The sequence below is a fragment of the Ipomoea nil genome, unplaced genomic scaffold (assembly GCF_001879475.1).
Source record: "Ipomoea nil cultivar Tokyo-kokei standard unplaced genomic scaffold, Asagao_1.1 scaffold0666, whole genome shotgun sequence".
NCBI classification, from domain to species: domain Eukaryota; kingdom Viridiplantae; phylum Streptophyta; class Magnoliopsida; order Solanales; family Convolvulaceae; genus Ipomoea; species Ipomoea nil.
Window position 1 is genome coordinate 167377 of NW_017617094.1, and position 19467 is coordinate 186843.

At 34.3% G+C, this 19467-nt stretch overlaps 2 protein-coding genes and 1 pseudogene across 2 annotated transcripts; 1 reads left to right on the forward strand and 2 right to left on the reverse strand.

Annotated features, from left to right (window-relative positions):
* Positions 1 to 1767: 1767 nt before the first annotated feature.
* Positions 1768 to 2861, reverse strand: LOC109174820 (ATP-dependent DNA helicase PIF1-like). The gene is made up of 2 exons (XM_019324056.1): positions 2530 to 2861; positions 1768 to 2335 (listed from the first exon to the last, which is right to left on the reverse strand). Exons 1-2 carry the CDS (start codon positions 2859 to 2861, stop codon positions 1768 to 1770), a joined length of 900 nt encoding a protein of 299 aa, XP_019179601.1.
* Positions 2862 to 15545: 12684 nt separating this feature from the next.
* LOC109174821 lies at positions 15546 to 16733 on the reverse strand (annotated as a pseudogene).
* Positions 16734 to 17722: 989 nt separating this feature from the next.
* Positions 17723 to 18731, forward strand: LOC109174822. Its single transcript, XM_019324057.1, has 2 exons — positions 17723 to 17964; positions 18053 to 18731. The coding sequence occupies exons 1-2, from the start codon at positions 17723 to 17725 to the stop codon at positions 18729 to 18731; spliced, it is 921 nt and encodes a 306-aa protein (XP_019179602.1).
* The last annotated feature ends 736 nt before the right edge of the window (positions 18732 to 19467 follow it).

Here is a 19467-nt window from a genome sequence, read left to right on the forward strand (position 1 = left end):
ATGAATATTGAAAATTATGAACATAGAGTTTTGTAATTGTGAATATAGAGTTCAATAATTATGAATCTATAGTATAAAAATTATGAATCCAATTCCGCATGGTGCACACGGTTGCATAGCATAATTTGCCCACTTTTATTGACCAAATTGTAAATGCTCACTACTATTACATACTATATATAATAATACCATAGAGAATGCATTAATAAATAATAACGTACAACTCTAATAAAAAAATACTCCGTACAACCAACATGAAGCCTTCCTTCTTTGCACCACTAACACTATCCATTGCATGACAAACACATTGTGCTCAGATGGCATGTAGTGATCTCTCTCATGTGGGAGGTCATGAGATCAAGTCTCAGTGGGGGTGTTGTTGACTTTTTGTTCTTCATTAGGCATTATCGTCCTGCCCAATCTACGTATTTTGTGCAAAGCTCCCAATCTATGCATTCTCGTCATTAAACGCAGCATCAACGGCAACCAATCCTCCTGACCAAACAGCCGATGGCGAGGCGACGGGGGCGTACGGCAACCTGCGAGACTATTCGAAGGGCGTACAAGAAGCAAAGCTCCCAATCTATGCATTCTCGTCATTAAACGCAGCATCAACGGCAACCAATCCTCCTGACCAAACAGCCGATGGCGAGGCGACGGGGGCGTACGGCAACCTGTGAGACTATTCGAAGGGCGTACAAGAAGCTTCCACGATGTCGAAATCCTCCTGACCAAATAGCCGATGGCGACGATCGTAGGTAGCATAAAGAGTGCAAGTGCAAAGCTCCCAATCTATGCATTCTCGTCATTCGTAGGTAGCGTAAAGAGTGCAAAGCTCCCAATCTATGCATTCTCGTAATTAAACGCAACATTTCGTAGGTAGCGTAAAGAGTGCAAAGCTCCCAATCTATGCATTCTCGTAATTAAACGCAACATCAACGGCAACGGCAACCTGCGAGACTATTGCGTAAGCTCCCAATCTATGCATTCTCGTAATTAAACGCAACATCAACGGCAACGGCAACCTGCGAGACTATTGCGTAATCCTCTTCGAAAAGGTTGCAGACCAAACAGCCGGTGGCGACGATTGTAGGTAGCGTAAAGAGTGCGATTAAAGATGTAGTTTCTTGTCCTCGTGGTGACGCATCTCTCCTCAAGCTTCTCAAGAAAATGTGCGATTAAAGATGTAGTTTCTTGTCCTCGTGGTGACGCATCTCTCCTCAAGCTTCTCAAGAAAATTATGTAATCTAACTGTATAATAAAGCAAGAAGTTTTTGCCAATTCGTTTTCCCGCCCAAAGTATATGCACCGTTTTGATAATCTGTAATATTTGCTTTTTATTTAATGCTGTTTACACTACACTTCACATTGTGAAAAGGCTCAGCCGAATTTTCTATTAGTTTTGACAACAAATTTGAATTGCTTTATAATTTCCCAAGTGAGTAATACGTAGGTAATTAAATGCATAACAAATCCGAAAGTACACTACATTGTAAAACTAAATTAAAAGTAACTATAGCAATAATAACACGTATATATATACGAACTTATTACAAACCAAATCAGAGATCATAGAATATATAATATGTTTACTAGTATTTGACCCGTGCGATGCACGGGATGTTATTTAAACATTTTTAATTGTGTGTATTTCATGTTAAAATTTGTGTGATATATTTGGGAATACAACAAAAAAAAAACGTATGAAAATGATATGTTACAAATAGTTGCAAGGTGTTGGTAATATAAAAAGAATACATTACAAAATTACAAATGATTGAAAACTTCATGATATACAACATTAGTGGTTGATGTAGTAGTTGAACTTGAGTCTTTTACAATCAATATTTTGAGACCGTTTGGATTATTAACCTGAGATGCAGCTACGTACAACTGACCGTGTACAAAAACTGGTTTCTTTAGTATTAAACCTACATGAGTCACCGTTTGGCCTTGACTTTTGTTTATGGTCATCGCATATGAAAGCATCAATGGGAATTGCCTTCGTTGAAACTTGAATGGCAATTTTGGATCCAAGGGTGACATTGACATTCGGGGGATTAATACTTTTGTACCTTTGTTGGGACCAATGAGAAGCTCGCCTTCAATAACATGGTCTGCTAACTTTGTGATTATCAACCGAGTTCCATTGCACAACCCAAGAGAATGGTCAATATTTCTCATTAACATTACTGGTGAGCCGGTTTTCAAATTCAGTGTATGATTTGGTAGACCCGACACGCAAATGCTATTTAGAAATTCCGGTGTGTGTACATCTCCAAGTATACCATTATCGCCGTCGACTTTGCATACTGCGTCTGAACTATAGTATGACCTGCTTTCGGCATTACGCAACTCAGTCATATATTCATTAACTGCGTTGACCACGTCGAGCGTTGGTGCTAGTATAACACGACTTATCAGACGCTCGGGGTCAGTGTTTCCATTTGCAAACATTAGAAATGTACTTTCCACAATTGCTTTAATGTCGTCCCCCCCCCCCCCCCCCCCCCCTCGGATGATACTAACATGTGATTAGGCATTTCAACCTCTGCGAATCCGTCATTCCGCCCACCCAGCTTTCCATCGCCGATATTGGCAATCCAGTTAGCAAACTCTTGTAATGCCTGCCGGTTCACACCGTTGTGTACCGAACTTGTTCTGAGGTTTTTAGTCAACCTTAAAACTTTGCAACTATCCCATAGATATGATGAATTTATGGCGGAAGAAACAATGTCTTGCCGTGTACCTTTTGGAACTACTGGAAGAATTTGGCGGAAATCTCCACCCAGAACATCTGTTTTACCACCAAACGTCTTCATTTCACTATTAGGGTCCACAAAACGCAACAAATCCCGCATGTTTCGATCTAACGCTTCAAAGCAATGTTTGTGCATCATGGGAGCTTCATCCCAAATTATCAAGCTCGTCTTTATCAACAATTCAGCCAAGTCGCTACCTTTTTTAATGTTACAAGTAGAGTCCTCATTTATTGCAATAGGTATTGCAAATATCGAGTGTGCAGTTCGGCCACCTGGTAACAACAAAGAAGCTATGCCACTTGATGCGACATTTAAAACGATCTGGCCTTTGCATCGGACTGCAGCGGATAACGCTCTCCACAAGAAAGTATTTCTTGTTCCACCGTATCCATAAACAAAAAATAAGCCACCTTTATTGGTTGCAATATCTTGGATAACAGTATAAAAAATATACATGTTACCATTCAAAAAAAAAAAGATGTGCTCAAATATAGAGAAATTCTAAAAGAGGACAAACTGTTTGAAGAGGAAGAAAACAGTCATGAAGATTTAGAGGTAAGACTTTCTGACTCAAAGTTTGAAATACCTATGTAACTCTAAATCTATTACTATAACTGAAAATTATTTCTTAATTTTCAGGAAGCATCAAGAGGAGAAGAGGTGAACAGTCCTGTAACTGTTCAACCCTCACAAAAAAATGGGAATGAGGTTGGTGATGTTGGAAGACATTTATAGAAAAGATCTTTTCCTTATTTAATTTTCCCTAATTTTGTGGTCAAACCCCACTGCCTTGTCAGTTGTTACATGGATCATTCAACCCATGAATTTAGCCCATGATGATCCTTTTCTTTTTTCCGTGCTGTGTGTGGCTTTGCAAGATGAATGTCAGTGGCATTCTACACTATGAATTGCCAACTTGTTATACACAGAAAGGACACGCCAAAAGCACTACTATATTTCCTACAACCTTGTGTCTGAGCATATACATATTCTTACGCTGTGTTACCGGTCGGAAGCTACTATACTCGGGAGTTGCCGAGAAATAGCTTTTAAAGGAGTGTTCTTGCGAACACGACACAGTTCATTTTGCTATCAATCCACTCCCTGCCTTCATCTCCTTGTCGACATTGTTCCTTGAAAATACAACAGTTAAAAGCTATTTCCCAAACAATGTCGACATATGTGTATTCCAGTACATCCACCTTCGGAAATACATTCTAGCAGTGTGTATATTTGTGCACTTTCTCAGGTTGCAGATTGTGTCACCAGCCTTCAACATTTTTGGCAGCAAATGATATACGGGATTGATGTTGTTCATAGGCAGAGAATCCATGCTGATAAAAAAATGAAAAATGGAGTTTGTCGACTCCATTTACCAAGCAGCTTTGTATGAGCCTTAAATACATTCATGCGGCACATGAGAGTCCCCAAAATAACAGTGACAACAATGCAGCCTTTGTGTCACGTGACTCGTTGCCAACTCTTTCACCCGATCGAGGAAATGCAGAATCAGTGGAATTAGGGAGGAGCCAAGAAAGGAAAAACTTTTGAGAGCTTAAATTGGGAAAAATGCAGAGAAGAAAGTAAGAAGCTAATAATAAAGTCAAACCCATTATTGCTCACAAGGTGCAAATTTGAACCAGCAAGAACAAGAGAAGATTTGATGGTTTATGGAGGCTAAGAAGATTTTGTCGAACCTCAGCTAAGTATTATATATTAATGCCTCCTCCTTGATCTTGTGTATTAATGCTTTAATTTACGTATGTTTATTCAAACATGCATGCATACACATCACTAACAGTTTTATTTGGCATCATTGGCTATTTGGCTATGCATTATTCATGTAGATAACTTTTGAAATAAGATTGCAGAATGACATTTGCATGATTAAGATGTTAACTACATTAAGACACGTAATAAGGTGCTATTTTCAGAATATACATGACTCAGTTCACACTGGCATTCATGCTTTGCATCCCACATGTATATCTCCTTTAATTTATGTTGTTTGGTGCTCCTAAATTTAAGTGCAAGCAATTATAGTTATGATGATATATGTGATTATCCTTTTGTAGTATATTGATCTTGAAGAATTGAAATGGCAAGATCATTATGTTATTTAAACAGGCTTTCTTAGTTATAGCGTCCAAGATATAAATTTAATCTTGATAATTAATATCTCATGTTATTATGTCTATGTGTAAGCATGTATGCATTTCTTGGGCAAAAAAAAAAAAATGTTTGTGTTTGGATAATATGTTATACATATATGTTATTGGCACATGTCTTTAGAAAAATGAAGCATGTACTTGATTTATTTTATAATGGTTACAAGCACATATCAAAGGCTAGTTTAAATTGTTAAAATTAGTGACAAATTTGGTTGAAATATATTTCAGTATTGAATGTGTATTAACCAAGTGCAAAGTTGATATAAAGTTTGCATAGCTCAGTCTACTAAGGAGCCAATGTTGGGTACTAAAGACTAGTATGGGTAAGAGGTCAAATTAATATCTGGAGCCTTGCTGAACAAGGCAAGAATTAAGTTAGTTTTTGAGTGGTCCAAATAATAATAATGTTTCTTCTACTTATATCTCAGTCTCAGTAAATGTTTGGCATGGTAGGCTATGGCATGTTGGCTTAAACTGCTTAAATAGATTGAAAAACATGGATTCATTGCCGAATTTGATTACTGATTCATATTCTCAATGTGAAATATGTGCTGAAGCTAAGTTTGCTAGAAAATCATTTTATGTTGTTAATATTCGTGTTACACCAATTTTAGAATTGATTCATTCCGATTTAGCAGATTTTAAAAGCACTAAGAGTAAAGGTGGAAAGCGTTATTATGTCACCTTTATCGATGATTTTTCTCGCTTTACAAAAATTTATTTGTTAAGAACGAAAGACGAAGCTGAACAAAAATTCTTGAATTTTAAATCAAAAGTAGAGAATCAATTAGACAAAAAGATTAAAAGGCTTCATTCTGATAGGGGAGGAGAATATGAAACAAAGTTTATGAAAATTTTGTGTGAAAATTCTGGTATCATTCATGAAGTAACTGGTCCCTATACCCTTCAACAAAACGGCATAGCTGAAAGGAAAAATATAACTCTGAAAGAAATTATTAATGTCATGCTAATCAGTGCAAGTGCTCAAAATTCCCTTTGTGGGGATGTTGTGTTAACAGCAAATCATATTCTAAACAAAGTACCTTATAAAGGGTTTGATAAAACCCTCTATGAGTTGTGGAAAGGGCATGACCCAACCTCAATTACCTTAAAGTGTGGGGGTGCCTAGCAAATATGGGACTTCCGTCCTTCAAAAGACCTAACTTAGGGTCTAAAACCTTAGATGTCGTATTTGTGGGATATGTTGAGAATAGCGCTGCATATAAGTTTATGTGTTTAAAGAATCGCTCAATCTGTGAGTCTTGAGATGCTATTTTCTTCGAACACATATTCCCCTTAAAAGAGGCTGACAAATTATCTGGAAGTAGTTATCCTTGAAGTGATCATTCACACCTTCCTTTGACTAGTGTTTTTGATGATTCTTGTGAGCCTAGAAGAAGCAAAAGGCTTAGAACTGAGAAAAGTTTTGGCTCCGATTTTATAACATTTATAACTGAACTGCAAGACATAAATGAGATATGTGATAATTTTTTTTTTTTTTGTCAATTGTTCTAGAAGAAGAGCCAAAAAACCTTTAACGATGTTATGTGATCTGTTGATTGCACGTTGTGGAAAGAAGCCATCAAATGTGATATTTGACTCAATTAAGTCAAATATCACTTGGGAGTTGGTAAATCTCCCAAAAAGATGTAAACCTGTTGGTTGTATATGGATCTTCGAAATGAAGTTAAGACCAGATGGGTGTATTGAAAGATTCAAAGCTAGGCTTGTAGCTAAAGGCTACACACAGAGATTTGGTGAAGATTACTTTGATAACTATTCACCCGTAACAAAAATCTCAACCATTCGTGTTCTGTTTGCCTTAGCTTCAATGCAAAGGTTGTTAGTCCACCAGATGGACGTCAAAACAACATTTTTCAATGGTGATTTGGAAGAACAAATCTATAAGGAACAACCTCCTGGATGTGCCGAACCTGGCCAAGAAGAAAAGGTATGTAGACTCAAAAGTCTTTGTATGGCTTGAAGTAAGCTCCTAAACAATGGTATGAAAAGTTCCATAATACTTTGTTAGACTTAGGTTACACTGCTAATAGGTCAGATGCTTGCTTATATTTGAAAGAAATTGAGTCTACAGTTGTGATTATTTGCCTTTATGTAGATGATATGTTGATATTTAGTCCAAACATTAACAGAATCAATGAAACTAGGACTTTATATACCAAGTTTGATATGAAGGATCTGGGAGAAGCCAACGTGATTCTTGGGGTAAAAGTCACAAAAACTATCAAGGGTTATCATCTGGCTCAAAGCCATTATACAGAAAAACTATTAAAGAAGTTCAATAGTTTTGATGTGACCCAGGCTAAAACCCCTTATGATTCAAGTATCAAACTATTTAAGAACATAGAGGAAGGTACATCTCAAGGAGAATATGCCAAAATAATTGGAAGTTTAATGTTCTTAATGAATTATACTAGACCTGATATTGCCTTTGCAGTGAATAGACTCAGTCACTATACTCACAACCCAGGTAGTGCACATTGGAATGCACTAAACCGAGTACTTCGGTATCTCAGAGGCACTTTGGATTGGGGTCTTGACGATGTAGGATTCCCAGCGATGATGGAAGGGTTCTGTGATGCGAACTGGGTCAATGAGGGCGATGATGCTAGCTCTACTAGTGGATACGTGTTCACTATGTGCGAAGCAGCAGTGTCATGGAAATCGACTAAACAATCGTGTATAGATAGATCAACTATGGAAGCAAATTTCATAGCTCTTGATCTAGCAAGCCAAGAAGCAGAGTGGTTGAGAAACTTATTAGCGGATATACCATTGTGGGGGTGTCCAACACCTTCTGTGCCGTTGCATTGTGATTCGCAAACGGCTATTTGTGTTACGAAGAATAGTGCCTATAATGGAAAGAGAAGGCATATAAGAGTCAGACATGAGTCTGTACGACAATTGATTATGACCGGAGTAATCACGATGGAATATGTGAAATCTGAGAGGAATATTGCAGATCCTCTTACAAAAGGGCTAAACCGAAAAGCCATCCTTGAGACGTCAAGGGAGATGGGCTTGAAATCGGTGAGGTGAGGAATTCATGACGAGGTCATGGAAAGACTCACATAAGCGATTTGATATTAAATTAGCCCTAAATAACTTTGTAGCTCTAAAAGAGTGGTCTATGTTCAGGTAGACTTGTTAGAGTAAGATTCAATGGTCAGAGTCTTGTCCTGTGTGTATTAAAAGAAAAGTTGGTGTGTGGATCTGAGTTCAAAATTTATCCAAACGACGAGTTCAAGACTTGTTTCACTCTCGGAGGAAAATTACTCACATTGAGGAAAATTACTCAATGTCACTACGTGTCAGTTCAAGATTTTAAATCACTGACATTAAGACCAACTTTGTGTGTTGCTCAGACAATATTCGTGTCAGCCTTTTCTATAAATGTGTGGGGATTGTTAGAAGACATTTATAGAAAAGAGCTTTTCCTTATTTAATTTTCCTTAATTTTGTGGTCAAACCCCACTACCTTGTCAGTTGCTACATGGATCATTCAACCCATGAATTTAGCCCATGATGATCCCTTTTTTTTCTGTGTTATGTGTGGCTTTGCAAGAGGAATGTCAGTGGAATTCTACACTATAAATTGCCAACTTGTTATACACAGAAAGGACACGCCAAAAGCACTACTATACTTCCTACAACCTTCAACCTTTGTGTCTAAGCATATACATATTATTACTTTGTGTTACCGGTTGGAAGCTACTCGGGAATTGCCGAGAAATAGCTTTTAAGGGAGTGTTCTTGCGAACACGACACGGTTCATTTTGCTATCATTCACTCCCTGCCTTCATCTCCTTGTCGACATGATTCACTAGCTGTTAAAAGATCACTAATGGATGAGTTTTCTTCATCCAAGGGAAGCAAGAATTCAAAGGTGGCAGACATAAAAAAGGAGAAAATGTAGACTGATTTTTTAAAACTGGGACTTTTGTGACATTTTTAAGCATTGTGACAGTGCTAAGTTTATTTGTTAATGTTATGATCCTTTGAAACTATAAAGACAATTTACTTTTATGTATTTTGGTATTATGTGATCCTAATTTTGAGACTGTTTTTGTTATCCTTTTATATACATGTGTTTCTATTATTCTCTATGTTTTGATATCTGTGTTGCTATTACTCTATCTTTTTATAGTTCTTTAACAATGGTTTAAGGACTAGCAATTAACTATTCCTATGTCATATTGCTTAGAACATCTGTGTTGCAGTTTGCTTACATGTTATTTCAGGTAATTCAAGCACAAACTAGGACTGGCATGGAGCAATGCAAGGAATGAAGACACATTATACAAGTAAGTGCAAGGAATGAAGACACATTATAATGTATCTAGATGTAGTTTTCTTACGTTCTGTTACCTAAATAATACAATTGTCTATCTATAACTTTCTACTATGTACCTATTTGCAACTTATAAGTCCAAAATATAACACAATTGTTATATCAATCAAAAAACAATAACTGCACACAAAAACTCACAAATAAAGCAAACTATAAGATGGGAAAACATGCATATGCAATTGTGTTACGCATCAGATAATAAAGACACTAAAACATGGTAAAACTTATCAATCAAATCAGGAATAAGATAAAGGGAAAATTGTAATTTATGCCCCTCACAAATGTGTCAATTATCAATATCACCCCTGAATTATCAGTGGTGTAAATGTTGCCCCTCAATTTTCAAAACGTGACATATATTGCCCCTCCCCTAATATGAAGAAGAAGAAAAATTGTTGTCGACGGAAGGAGAACAATCGAAGAAAGAAAAATTGAGGAAAAAAACGTGGTCTTCGAACAAGAAAGACGACGTATAACCACATTTACATCACTAATAATTCAGGGGAGGGGCAATATATTTCACGTTTTGAAAATTGAGGGGCAACATTTACACCACTAATAATTCAGGGATAACATTAATAATTGGCATATTTGTGAGGGGCATAAATTACAATTTTCCCTAAGATAAATAATAATGTGTATATATATATATATATATATATATATATATATATATATATATATATATATATATATATATATATATATATATATATATATTGAACTTACAATAATATATAACAGAGTACACATCAAGTTATGAATAAAGACCTTCAAAAAAATATTGTAAGTTACAAATTGTTAAAACGATGTTTAATAAATGGCTTTGTACTGATTGGTTGGAAAAATTTGAATGAAATGTTGTATTACATTGGACTTAGAATAATAGTAATATACAAATCATCAAAGGCATCAAGTTATAGAAAACAAATCTGGACTGAAAAAAAAAAAAAAATGATTCTGTATTTGTTAAATGAAAATGGCATTCAAAAATTTATACACTTTATGGTTTGTTTATAGCCAGTACCAGTTCAAAATGCCATTCACTTTGGTTGGAAAAAAGAGAATCAAAAGTTAAAGATGACTACATTGATATTTTACATACTTAAAATAATTATTTCAAATCATCAAACTTTTAAAATGATGCCAATCTTGAACTTTAAATCAATAAAAGTTATAAGTTAAGGGTAGGTGACAACGATTAATCAGCAGTAAATTAAGAAAATTTACAAAACCATTAAGAAAGATGGCTTGTTTATTACATTACTCTTGAAAAAAAAAAAAAAAAAAAAAAAGAAAGAGACTAATTTAACAAAATATAATATACTTCGAAGGCATAAGACTTTGCCCAGCTAAATATCAACCTTTAATGCATACAAACAAAAATAAAAATAACTTTAAAAAAAGTGGGTATCTGAATTGTGATACATCATTTGCCAGATACGTACTGGGAACAAACAAGTTAGTAATCTGATAATAATCTAAAGTAGGACAAAATTGGGAACACATATATTTAATGAAGAAATTAAGTAGCACACATTGATACCAATTTCAAGAAAAAATGAACAGTCACCCTTTTCATTTTTTAGTGGAAAGCTTTTTGACAATTATAATTACTGAACATCAAATAAGTAAACTACAAATCATTCACTCAGACTTCATATATCTCAAATCCATGCTTTCCGGCCACAATTTACTAACAACATCCACGATATGAGACAAATTAAAAGATCTACAATCATAAGCACGAAGAGGAATCAGCTAATTGACAACAAAGGTACAATTATAAGTCTTACTTGACGATAACTTTTTATATTAGCAGTAGTTAGATTACTTGAACTGCCGTTTGATGTTTACCATCCATCTTCTGAGCATGAAAAACAATAAAATGCAGAAATTAGTAGTTGTTAGAGTGCTACGTAGCAGTTTATATCTTAATCATGGATCCATGAACTACAGAATGTAGTTAACATACACAGAAATGTATGAAAATATGCCCGAATACATTCTGACAAAAAACAGATCAGCTATATCCAACAAAAATCTAAAGTTAAACATACATGCATTACAAAAATCTATAAGTACGACAAAAAATGTTGTGTACAAAGAAGTCTTCAACAATGTGTAATAAGATTACAAAGTTTATCATTTAAAATTGGGAAAATGACACTTTTTCCCCCTGAGTTATATATTTATAGCACTTTTTCCTCCTGAATTATTTAAGTGGCTCTTTTCCCCCCTAAAATGTTAAATGGACATATTTACCCTTGAAATAAATATTTCATTTATTTTTCTTCTCCAACAAATTATTACTGTAATTTGGTTCAAACCAAACAGATACTATAGCAACCAAACCAAAATATTTCAATTACAATTTAGAATCAAAACGCGATATTTAGAGTTTATTAAAATCGCAAATCGAAATGGCCGGTTCATGTTCCGAACTGAAAAAATAAAATACATTTATTGTTGAATTTAGATTATTTTAAAATAAAAAATAAAATAAAATTTAAAATAAAGACAACTCAAAATCGCGAACCGGATCCGGAACCGCCGGTTCACGGTTCATGATCCAGTTTTTTTGGTTCATAAATTTAATAAATTGAAATCTAAATATTGGATTCTAGATCTGAATCATAACCGAAAACTTTTAATTCGATTGCTATAGTGTCCGGTCTAGTTCGAACCGAACCGTGGTCATTGCTACATATACACAATAATTTGTTGGAGAAGTAAAATAAATAAAATGTTTACTTTAAGAGTAGAAATGTCAATTTAATATATCAGGGGGGAAAAACCACTACTTTTAAAATAATTGAGGGGGCTAATGTGCTTACATAAATAATTGAGGGGGAAAAAGTGCTATAAGTATATAACTTAGGGGGAAAAAGTGTCATTTTCCCTTTAAAATTTATTACACTTTCAAAAACTATATTCTATACGGTATATTTCATATACTATACATATAACCGTGCATCGCACGGGTGCAAATACTAGTAATTATAATATGAATAATGGTTCAATTAATGGAATAAAATGTATATGAGTTTGACCCTTTTTCTTGTAGCTTGCTTCCATTTTTATTCTCTAATTTTATAACCCAACTTGACTATTTCCTAAACCACATGAACCCATCAATTTAGTTTTGATATTCACCATCAAATTATACATTTTCTGCGTACAAGGAGTATAGTCAAACAAAAATCAAAATTCTCAATGTTTGTGTCAAGAATTAAATTCATACCCGCTGCAAGAAACAAGTTTTAAATGAGATTTATCATCCAAGACGAATGTCTTCAATGACAAATTTTATAAGTATGACCATATAAATTTGTGTAATTATTTTGATTTTTTTTCTTTTTTTTTTTGGTGTGATGAAGAGAGAAATCTGTAACCATACATTATGCGACGGTGTACACTGAATAGACCTTGCTTTGTGATCCTAATTGACAAAAGAATGAAGGATCACAAGAAAATAAGGGATCGTTTACCAAACTGGAGAAATAGAGAATTTTCTGAAAAACAGAGAATTGGAGAAGTGGAAAAATGGAAAATGAAAAACTTGTTTACTAAAATCTATACTCCAATTGCCTAACTCTTTTTCATTTTTCCACTTCATGTACATTTTTTGAGAAAGCAAATTTGGACTTCTCCAAATGAAAGAAGGGAGAAAAAATGGGTGAAAAATAACCTTGACCAAATAGGTCACAGGTTCGAAGCTTGCCTTGCCCTTTGTTTTGGATTTTTCACCTTCAGTTTCTTGACTTTCTTCCCTCTTCATAATAATATTATTAATGCTTCAGTTTTTCCCCTCTTATATTCTTGGAATAAGGTGCAAATAAGCCATCAAACTAGACATGAAAATGCAATTGGACCACTGAACTAAAAAAAGTTACAATTAAGCCATCGAACAACTTAAAATGATGCAATTCTACCAAATAACAGGTTACTTTGCCATGTCACCGGTTACCTTGCTTACGTGGCATTAATTTAAATTATTTTATTATAAAAACATTATAAAAAAAAAAGAAGAAAAAAAGAAAAAAAAAAAAAAAAGAAGAAAAAAAGAAAAAAAAAAAAAAAAAAAAAAAAAAAAAAAGAAGAAGCCACGCAGACTGCATTCAACCGGTTCTCCATATCCATATCCATGGATCCATCTACACTGAAATCACTCACCAATTGCCAATTTTTCATCTGAAGCTGCTTCTGGCATGTTAATGTCTCGTGTGGTATCGTTAGAAGTAGAATCCATAGACATAGTTACTGCGTGCTCTAACAAGGCCTTTTCATCATCCTGAAATGTATCCAAGAAAGCTTGGGTGTTAATGAAACTCAGTAACTCACTTCTGAAAATTGAAACTAGTCCTTTTAGTTTTTGTCCAGTTTTTCTTATAATATATATAGTTATTATTGAAGGATCCTAACCATTAGATCAGAAGCCTTGCTTTCAGATTCAGATATTCCAACAGCAACATTTTTTGTCATGCCATCTTGGATAGTTGACAGGTTTTCTCCTTTCTCTTGTTCTGCAATTTCTTCAGCAGCCATCTTCGTAACTGCTTCTTGTCTTGCTCTTTCTTCTTCCATTAAAACTCGAAGTGCCAGGGCAAGTTCAAGATCCAAGTTGGGATCGACACCAAATTCAAAGCCAAATAATCCACCCAGTCTCCATTGATCTTCATCTCCAGATCCATGGGGAGTTGGGGACGAAGATGCTTCTTCCTCTCCATGGATCTGGAGACCGTCAGTTTCTGTCTTCATCTCCAGATCCATGGAGACGTAGATGCTTCTTCATCTTCATGGATCTGGAGACCATCGGTCTCCGTTTGGAGGCAGACTTCTCCGGTCGATGGCAGCTTACGTGGCTGTTTTTTTTTATTTTTATTTTATTTATAAAATAATTTAAATTAGTTCCACGTAAACAAAGTAACTGGTGACATGGCAAAGTAAATTGTTATTTGGTAGAATTGCATTATTTTAAGTGGTTCGGTGACTTAATTGCAACTTTTTTTAGTTCAGTGGCCCAATTGCATTTTCATGTCTAGTTCGATGGCTTATTTGCACCTTATTCCTTATTATTATTATTATTGCTTCAGTTTCCCCCCTTCTTCTTCAGATTATTATTATTATTATTATTATTATTATTATTATTATTATTATTATTATTATTATTATTATTATTATTATTATTATTATTATTATTATTATTTCCATTTTCCTTTTTCCTCATTCCTCATCCTTATGCACACATATTTGTTGTTCTTGTTGTTGTTGTTGTTGTTGTTGTAGTTGTTGTTGTTATTATTATTATTATTATTATTATTATTATTATTATTATTATTATTATTATTATTATCTTTGTTCTAGAAATGTAAAAATGATATATGGGATAATTGTATTTAATAAAATCGAAAAATTAGAGAAATGAACGAACTGGAGGAATGGAGAATGAAAATCAGAAAATTGGAGAAATGAAAAACTAAGAAATGGAAAAGGAAAACTGGAGAAATGGAGAAATGGAAAACTGGAAATGAAAAAACAGAGAACTGAAGTAAACGACCCCTAAGTCTCTCAAAATCATTAAGTAATAATTATAGTATGAATAATGCTCCAATTAATGGAACAAAACGTGACTAAGCTCGACTGTTTTTCTTGTAGGTACCATTTTTATTTTCAAATATTATACAACTTTTTTTATAACCTAAATTTTTTGACTTCCCTGTTTGGTAAAATAGTTAGCTTATCAGTTAGTTTTGACTTATTTAACCACTATTAATTGTTTGACTTGGTTAAAAAATCAATATAAGTGTTTGGTTAATTAGTTTTTTGTAACTCCAAAATGTTAAAATTCAAAAAGCTACTCAAAACAATTTTTTCAATTAGAGCATCTCCAACCACTGCATCTCCAAAACACCAAATTTTTTCAGCAAATGTCACATCAGAAGGAATATTCTCACACCAAATTTTATTCATCTCCAACCCATTTACACCAAAACACCAAACTTTTACACTAAAATAATTTTATTTTTCAATTATTAGTTCGAATTTAGTTAGTTTAATATAATTTAGTTCGAACTTAATTAGTTTAATATAAAATATAATTTGTAATGTAAATAATAATTTTTAATAACATTAATTTTATTTATAACATTAATTATTTTTAAAAAATTGAATTTAACAATATTTTTGAAAATTTAATTTATTCCACAATAATAATACAACATACAACATCTAGTACATTTAATTATCGGAATTACTAAATCGTTCCCACAAATGCTCAATCAATGCATTACGGAGTGCATAATGAGCTTCTTTATCTTTAATTTGTCTATGCCGAGCAAGAAATTCTTGAAATATAATATTCCCATCTCTAGCTATATCAACTTCAGGAGTCGGTGCTTCCTTCCAACCTTGTATATCTGCTTGCTCATCACGTTCGTCCTCAATGATCATATTGTGCATTATAATGCAAGATGACATTATATCATGCAATACACATTTATCCCAAAAACGTGCCGGTCCCTTGACTATTGCAAATCGTGATTGGAGAACTCCAAATGCACGTTCTACGTCTTTTCTACACGCTTCCTGCATCATCGCAAATAACTTCTTTTTGGGCCCTCAAGGTTCATGAATTGTTTGTACCAATGTGGACCATTTTGGATATATACCATCTGCTAAATAATATCCAGTGTGGTACTGTTGTCCTTGAATAACATAATGACAAGGAGGTGTTATACCGTTTGCAAGATTGGAAAATAAATAAGATCCCTCCAACACATTAATGTCGTTATTCGACCCCGGCATACCAAAATGTGCATGCCAAATCCACAAATCATAATCGGCTATAACTTCAAGAATAATAGTTGGTTCTCTACTCCTCCCAGCATATTGTCCAGCCCAAGCAGTTGGACAATTTTTCCATGTCCAGTGCATGCAATCTAAACTCCCAAGCATCCCTAGAAAACCACGTTTTTCGCCAATTTGAAGCAACCGTGCAACATCATTAGCATCAGGTGCTCTTAGATATCGCTCCCCAAAGACCTCTACAATTGCTCGACAGAATCTCTTCAAACTTTCAATTGTAGTTGATTCTCCAATCTGGATATATACATCTGCTGCATCTGCTGGTATTCCATACACCAAAACTTGAAACGCCGCTGTAACATTTTGTAAAGTAGATAAGCCCAGTCTACCGATTCTATCCTTCCATTACACAAAATAGTTGTCATGGCCTTTAACAGCATTGGCAATTCGTAGGAACAAATTTCGACTCATTCAAAATCGTCTACGAAACATTGCTTCAGAATATTTTGGATACTCTGAAAAATAATCATTCCATAATCTTCGATCTGCTTCTTCACGATCACGATGAATCACTCTATGACCAAAAGTCGAACCTCCATGCCTAGGGGGTTGATTATCCATATTTTCCATGTAGGAAGCTATGGCAAGGGTGTGGCTAGTATTTGCATGGGTTAATAACTGTGTTTGTGCTCGTATTGCACTTGCGAGATTGTGCTTAGAATCTGGTGATGATGATGTTGAGGATGAAGAAGATGAGGATGATGATGAAGAAAATGGCACAGGATGTTTTCCAGTGTTGGAATTCATATTTGAATTTGTATGTTTAGAGATAGATGATAATGGGTTGAATGCTCAATTTGTTGGTGATGAAGAACGTTTTTATAGGCATTATCAGAATTGTGTAGAACCGTTAGATTATATCGTGAAGATCACATCCGTTCATTGGTATGCTTGTCCTTTTCCACACATACTCCAATAAAAGATATCACATGCATCTTTGAAGAATCAGCTTTTATCTGAATTGTTTAGAACCGTTAAATTAGATCATGAAGATCACATCCGTTCATTGGTATGCTTGTCCTTTTCCACACATACTCCAATAAAAGATATCACATGCATCTTTGAATCAGCTTTTATCTGAATTGTTTAGAACCGTTAGATTAGATCGTGAAGATCACATCCGTTCATTGGTATGCTTGTCCTTTTCCACACATACTCCAATAAAAGATATCACATGCATCTTTGAAGAATCAGTTTTTATCTGAATTGTTTAGAACCGTTAGATTAGATCGTGAAGATCACATCCGTTCATTGGTATGCTTGTCCTTTTCCACACATACTCCAATAAAAGATATCACATGCATCTTTGAATCAGCTTTTATCTGAATTGTTTAGAACCGTTAGATTGATCGCGAAGATCACATCCATTCATTGGTATGCTTGTATCTCTATAAATACTACAATTCGATTTTAGAAGTAATACCACCTATCTTTTGAATATCAATATCTCTTCCTAGTTTAACAGTCATTGAAATATGTCAAATCCCTCACGTTCAATCCGAACTTCCTCATACTCTAATGAAGAAGATAAACTCCTTTGTACTATATTTATGGATATTGCCCAAGATCCTGAAAAGGGCAATGATCGCTCTGCACCAGATTTATGGGAACACATTGCACAAGAATATAAACAAATGCTACCGGCACACATTTGTACTGATCGAACTTCAAGATTGCTGCATAGTCGTTGGGCAAATATATCAACAGCGGCTAGCAAACTAAGAGGGTGCATTCAACAAATAGAGAACATGAACCCAAGTGGTGCATCTGAACAAGATATTGTGAGTATCTTGTAAATTTGTGTTATTTAGTTTTCTCTTATTTTTTTTTTAATTGCGTTGTTTAATTAGAATTATATATTATTTATAACAACTTGATAGAGCAAATGAGTTAGTAAAGCAAGATCCCAAATTCAAAGGCGGATTTAAGTTTGATCATGTATGGCCGATTGTCAAAGGCATGCAAAAATTTTGCAAAACTGGGAGTTTGCTAAATGTTGGAGGTCGAAAAAGAACTTCCGAAGGATCACAATCACAATCTTTCGGAACCAAAAAGTCAATAGGCTCTTCCTCATTTGCTGTTGATTTGAATGATGATTTTGAAACTGATGAACATTGTAATGAAATGAACAATGTAGGTGAACGTCCTACGGGGAGGAAGAAGGAAAAGATGAAGCATAAACTCTCGGATGAGCGCAATCAATTTATTGCCGTAATAGAACAACAAACTGCACAATTCAAAGGAATGTTCGAAAACAATCATGAGCTACTCCAAAAACAATATGAGCTTGATTTGCTTACAGCTCAAAATGTAGCGAACAAAATAACATTGGGAAAAGAAAAAATGGCATTAGCAAAACGAAAAGAAGATAACAAAATCTTAAGGATGAATTTAAATTTGATAGAAGATCCAGCTGTGCGTGAGTCGATTAGACGCCAACAACTACAAATTGTTGCAGAGAGAAATCAAGAGCATGGAGGAAGAGTTGAATCAAATCGTGAATTTGATCAATTCTTTGATAATTCGGGAGGAAGTGGGAGTGGACTAGGAAATTATTAATTTTACTATATTTGTTCAAAATTGTGTTGTATTTTCTAATATTATTATTATGTAGTATGTATTTTAATTTTTATTATGTTCTAGTCATGTTTGATGTATGTCGTATATATTTTAACTTTTATTATGTTCAAGTTATGTTTAATGTATTTGGAATTTTAATTAATATATATTTAATATTAGTCTTGTTTCGATCTTCTCAATTAGATCTTTAAAATGGTATAATTTTTATTTAATAATACAAAGTTTAAATATAAGTATTTAACAAAATAAATAATTACATATAAAACAATTAAAGGATATTCTTGGAATTTTTTTTTTTAAAAAAAAAAAGGCAAAAGAGACTGACAGGATAATGGTGCTGGCATCCGACCCGGATCATAAACAGCACCTGACCCGACACCATATCTAACCCGACATCGGGTGGAATTCCAACAGGCAGAACTCCAACGGGTGAAAACATTATGGCCATTCATTGTATTGAAGGGAGAGAATTAAAGCTGAGCGCCTCATTCATGATTCTTCATGCCATTGCCGTTAGCCTCAGCTCCCTAATTATGACTCTTCATGTTGTTACCGTTAGGACTTAGCATAAATAGAACTCCCCTCAGCTAGCAAGAGGAGGACACACTGTACTTTCTATACTGAAACTAAGGCAATACAACTATTGTCACTTTCTTATTCGTTACTTTATAATATATTTCCGGTAACATATTTACCGTCATTGGTGCTTTCATTG

Coding starts and splice junctions, on each gene's coding strand:
- LOC109174820 (XM_019324056.1), bottom strand. CDS start 2,861: ATGCGGGATTTGTTGCGTTTTGTGGACCCTAATAGTGAAATGAAGACG. Junction 2,336..2,529: donor GTTGAAATGCCTAATCACAT/GTTAGTATCATC, acceptor TGCCGAAAGCAG/GTCATACTATAGTTCAGACG.
- LOC109174822 (XM_019324057.1), top strand. CDS start 17,723: ATGGATATTGCCCAAGATCCTGAAAAGGGCAATGATCGCTCTGCACCA. Junction 17,965..18,052: donor CAAGATATTGTGAGTATCTT/GTAAATTTGTGT, acceptor ACAACTTGATAG/AGCAAATGAGTTAGTAAAGC.